General features: G+C 51.0%; 1 protein-coding gene across 1 annotated transcript; it reads right to left on the minus strand.

The window, feature by feature from the left end:
- Positions 1-306: 306 nt before the first annotated feature.
- LOC131571230 (uncharacterized) lies at positions 307-3044 on the minus strand. The gene is made up of 2 exons (XM_058823866.1): positions 2974-3044; positions 307-1658 (listed from the first exon to the last, which is right to left on the minus strand). Exon 2 carries the CDS (start codon positions 1494-1496, stop codon positions 714-716), a length of 783 nt encoding a protein of 260 aa, XP_058679849.1. The 5' UTR covers positions 1497-1658; positions 2974-3044; the 3' UTR covers positions 307-713.
- Between the last annotated feature and the right edge of the window lie 1777 nt (positions 3045-4821).

The following is a 4821-nucleotide window of genomic DNA, read 5'->3' on the forward strand; positions in this document are numbered from 1 at the left end:
AGCTCGTACTGCAGTTCCAGTATGTCCGGTACAGCCGCACTCAGTGGTGGAGTCACTTCATTCAAGGCACGATAGTCCACAGTCAGTCTCCATTCTCCGTCAGATTTTCGCACAGGCCAGATAGGGCTGTTAAAGGGTGAGTGGGTTTTACTGACCACCCCTTGGCTCTCCAGCTCTCGGATCATTTTGTGGATGGGGATCACGGCATCTCGATTCGTCCGGTACTGCCTGCGGTGCACTGTTGAGGTGGCAATTGGCACTCGCTGCTCCTCTACCCTCAAGAGTCCTACTGCAGATGGGTTCTCTGATAGTCCAGACAAGGTGTTCAATTGTTTAATACCCTCTATCTCCACTGCAGCTATTCCAAAAGCCCACCTGAATCCCTTAGGATCTTTGTAATAGCCATTCCGGAGGAAGTCTATGCCCAAAATACACGGAGCCTCTGGACCAGTCACAATCGGGTGTTCCTGCCATTCCTTCCCAGTCAAGCTCACCTCAGCTTCCAACAAAGTCAACTGTTGTGATCCTCCCGTCACTCCAGCAATGGAAACAGGTTCTGTCCCCACGTGTTCCGATGGCATTAAGGTACACTGTGATCCAGTGTCAACCAACGCTTCATAGTCTTGTGGCTCTGATGTGCCAGGCCATCTGATCCACACCTTCCAAAAAACCCGGTTCTCCCGTGCCTCTTCCTGGCTGGAGGCAGGGCCCCTCTAAGCCAGATTGTCCTTCTTTCCTTGGGCATATGCCTTAGAAGTTCCTTCAAGGGGATCGGACATGTCATCGTCATCATTATACTTAACATCTCGGCTACGAGCGACCGGAGCTGCTATCCTTTTGGTGATACTTTCTCTTTTCTTCAAATCACGCACCCGTTGTGCCAAAGCAGCGGTGGGTTTTCCATCCCATCTCCTCATGTCTTCTCCAGACTCACGCAGAAAAGCCCATAACTCAGTCCGTGGGGTGTACCTTCTCTCCCCATCAAAGGAGCGCCAGCGTTGGACACCAGGACCTCTAATTTGTACAGCTGAGATTTGAATAAGGTCCTCCTTAATCTCTTCCCGGAGTTTCTTATGATTCTCCTCAATTTTATCCTCTAGTTTCTGCAGTCGGGTTTCCACTGCTGCAATTCTGGCATGAGTTGGGCCATGCACAGCATCTGCATACGCTCGAAGCTTCTTTGCCATATCGAGCACAGTCTCATATGTATCATCCCGCTTCATTATTGCTAGGGCAGAAGCGTATTCAGGTGGCCCAAGTCGCACGAGTTTCCTCCACATTACAGGTGTGCATGGTACCAGGTCCGGATTTCTAGTTGTTGTGTCATCTGAGAAAATGAGCTCTGCCACCGCCATCTCTCTCAGGCGTTGGATCCCCTGTTCTATGGTCTTCCACCGTGTCTGCTGCATATAGAGATCATCCGTACACAGGTATCGTTCTGCTACGCTTCTTAGGACCCGTTCCCAGAGGCTGTGAGGGTTAGCCCCCCTCATCATACCTTGATCGATGACAGGATCATGTGACAGGGATCCCAAATGCCTCGCTTCAGTACCATCCAAAATCGTAACCTCCCCTGCAGCATCCCAAAGGCGGACTAACCAACTAATTATAGATTCGTCAGGTTGTCGTCTGTAATCCTTTCTTAGGCCTCTGAGGTCCTTCAGAGAAAAGGAGTCAATATTAGCTCCAGATTCTGTGCCCCTTGATGTGGCCTCTGATTTTGGTGAGGGTCCTTCTCCTGCATCGTCATCCTCATCATCCTCCACCTTTCGATCGGTCTTGCCTTTACACTTTCCACCTCTTGTATTAGCTGCAACAGCCATGGTTTGGGGCCTACTGTCTGATGCAGCTGCTAGCCTGGAGCCTGGGAGGTTAGCTGCAGCCTGGGTCACTGGGGTAGTAACTAACTTATCACCCTGTTCCCTTTCTGCTATCTGCTGCTCCACAGTATCTAGCAGAGTACGGTAAACAAATGCCAAGGCCCAGCTCACTGCAGTAATCCTTTCTTCCTTAGTGTTACCATGGCACTTCTCCCTCAAATACTTTGCCACCTCGACTGGATTCTGAATTTGATCAGATGGAAAGTCCCAGTCCATAGGATCAGAAAATTCCTTTAAAGTCTGGCCCATGTCCTCCCATTTCCCACTCCAGTCAAGATTTTTCCTGCTTTGTTTTACTCCTAAGTCAGGAGTGTCTCTAACCCCTCTAGAAATCTCAGTCTTCATTTTATACACACTCCAGACAGTATAGAAAAGGCTTAATAAATTAAATGCCAGAAAGATGGTTTCTTTCAAACTCAGGGGAAATTCAGTATTTTCTAATAGAGATGTCAACAATTTGGAGGACAAGAAGGAAGACAAAGGCTGAAAAGCCCCTTCCCCTTCTTCTCCCCAAACAAACTGAGTAAACAACCATAATAACAGTCCATACATTCCTGAAATAAAGTCCAGCATTTTTATCCGACACATCATCATACATAAGACCAGCACAATGACTATTCTGGTTAGTGCCCCCCGCTTACAAAAGCTACTTATTAGGGCCAACATCAGAGCTATTTTTGGGTAAGGAAATAACCCCAGGGACCACAAAAGTATTAAAACTTCAAAAACCCCTAGGGACCAGAACGACCGGCAAGCTTCCACTCCAAATGACATTATGAATCACCGATATGCCCACAAAATAGCCAAAACCAAAATATTATTGTTATAGGTTTTTTTTCCACTGTTTTTTGGCCTCCTTTTTCCCGGCCAACGCACCAAAAAGTATATTGTCCTGGTTTAGGACAAATTAGGGGAAATCTCCAAAAGGGAGCCCCCCAAAAACAAAACAAACCTCCAACCACCCCTCCCCCAACACCGGGTTCGGGAAGGAATTTCTCGGAGGAGCAAAGTGGAAAACAAAACCTATTTATTTACAAGTAACAAAAGAACACTCCCCAACACAAGAAAAGAAAAGAAAACAGAAAAAACAGACTGTGTGTTGAGAGGGCGCGGCGCTTCTCTGCAAGCTTCGGATGTCCTGGACGTCTTCAGGTCACGTCCGGAGCTGGTCCAGTATCTTCAGGGGAGGGTAAGAAAGAGGGAGCAAGAGAAAAGGAAAAAAAACAGCACAAAAAAGCAGAAAGCAAGCAAGCAAAGCGGCTAGCCAAGCCAAGCAGCAAAAGCCAAAAGCAAAAAGGCCTGGTCAAACACTCCCCCCTCTCTTCCCCGCCCCGCCGCAGCAAGACGGCCGGGGGGGGGGGGAAGAGAGAGAAAAGGCACAGCTGCCAGACACAACACACGATATTGGGATAAAGGCTGTCAACCCACGACACCAACAAACAAGAATAACTATTTAGAGCAAGTATTGAATCAGGTGTAGCCAAGAGTATGGGATATTGATAGCCCAGGAAAATCCAAACGAGCAGACCCAATTAAAATTGAGCTGCAGACATGAGTTAGGCCATAGTCAGAAAGCAATACCTTGAAGACTATAGGCTGGGAAAAGAACGGAGGCAACAATGAATAAATTCCTGCCATCAGGATTATTGGAAGAATGGGAGTCAAAATGTATTACTCCTAGATTAGCAATAAAGAAACCTCATGGAACTTAGAGACTAGTGCCAGATTTGCAGGCAATTAATGGTTTCTACCTTACTACCTTACTAGCTAAACTTGGAGATGATTTTATCTGGTGCGGGGAACGTCCATGGCCCGGTGCTGTCGAGAGCGGTTCCCTCTTGGTCTGAGAGACCAGCTGCCCCAGCCCACCTTGCTCTCAGGCCCGGAGGTTGTAATGTGCGCTGGAGCGGCAGGCGAAGGAGGGCTCTTGACACCATGTCTGATCCAACAGGGTTTCTTGAAGGCAGGTCAGAGGGTGCAGGTTGGGTGAGGGTGAGAAGAGGGACAGGAGCAGGCAGCAGCACAACCACTGTAACACGACACATAAGGCAAGACACCTGCAAGCTGCTGGGGAAGCCCCAAGTCTGCTCAGTGACCCACGTGTGCCCTCAGCATTGGGACACCCACCTTTCCTGCAGTGACCCTCACGTCCCAGGGTCAGCAAATCAAGAGGCACCAGCCATCCTGTAGGTGACTCAGAGCGAGTGCAGTGGGTCACGGTGGCCAGGGGCCAGAAGCAGGCAGAAAGCCATCAGGGCTGGGGAAAAGGCTCTGCTCTGCTCTGCTTACAGCGTGGGCTGAGGGCCGGGAGAGCTGCATTTCCCCCTTGAGATGTGGGAGACGGGGCCTTTCACCCTCCTTATAGAGCTGCCCCTGGCTGCAGGCAGCCCAAGGAGTACGACGACAAAAGGCCGAGAGCAGCAAAGCAAAGAGCCAGCCCTGCACACATGGAGGTGGCCCAGGTGGCCCTGAAGGTGCCCGCTGCACTCTCATGTGGCCCTGCCCTGGGAATGACAGGAATGCCCTTTGTCCAAGAGGGCCTTTCTGTGGCCCCTCTGGGCTCCAAGCTGCTGCTCTTCTGGCTCAATGGGGCCTAAAGCCACAGAGCGGGGCCTCCCCCGGAGCAACAGGAGCAAGACTCGGCAAGCAGGCAGTGGAGCTCAATGCCTAAGGCTGAGGGGCGGGGAGCTCCAGTCTGGAGCACAGGCAGGCCACACGCCCAGCCCCGCAACTCCTGGCCTCAGAGGCCTGAAAGGCCAGGACCAGGGTTTCGTGCCTGATTCCAGGGGGTCCCTCCAACCGGCCACCGAGGAAGCGCCAGAGCAGCCGGCTGTCAGGATCAAGGCGGCTGCCAGGAGGCTGCTTATGGCCTCTGCCAGCCCATTACTCAGGGCTTACCAGTGACTCAGGGTGTCCCCCAGCCCGGCCAAGCTTCCCCGCA

This window comes from Ammospiza caudacuta, chromosome Z, assembly GCF_027887145.1.
Source record: "Ammospiza caudacuta isolate bAmmCau1 chromosome Z, bAmmCau1.pri, whole genome shotgun sequence".
Lineage (NCBI taxonomy): Eukaryota > Metazoa > Chordata > Aves > Passeriformes > Passerellidae > Ammospiza > Ammospiza caudacuta.

Excerpts from the sequence above, each read along its gene's own strand:
- LOC131571230 (XM_058823866.1), bottom strand. The coding sequence starts at position 1,496 with ATGATGAGGGGGGCTAACCCTCACAGCCTCTGGGAACGGGTCCTAAGA.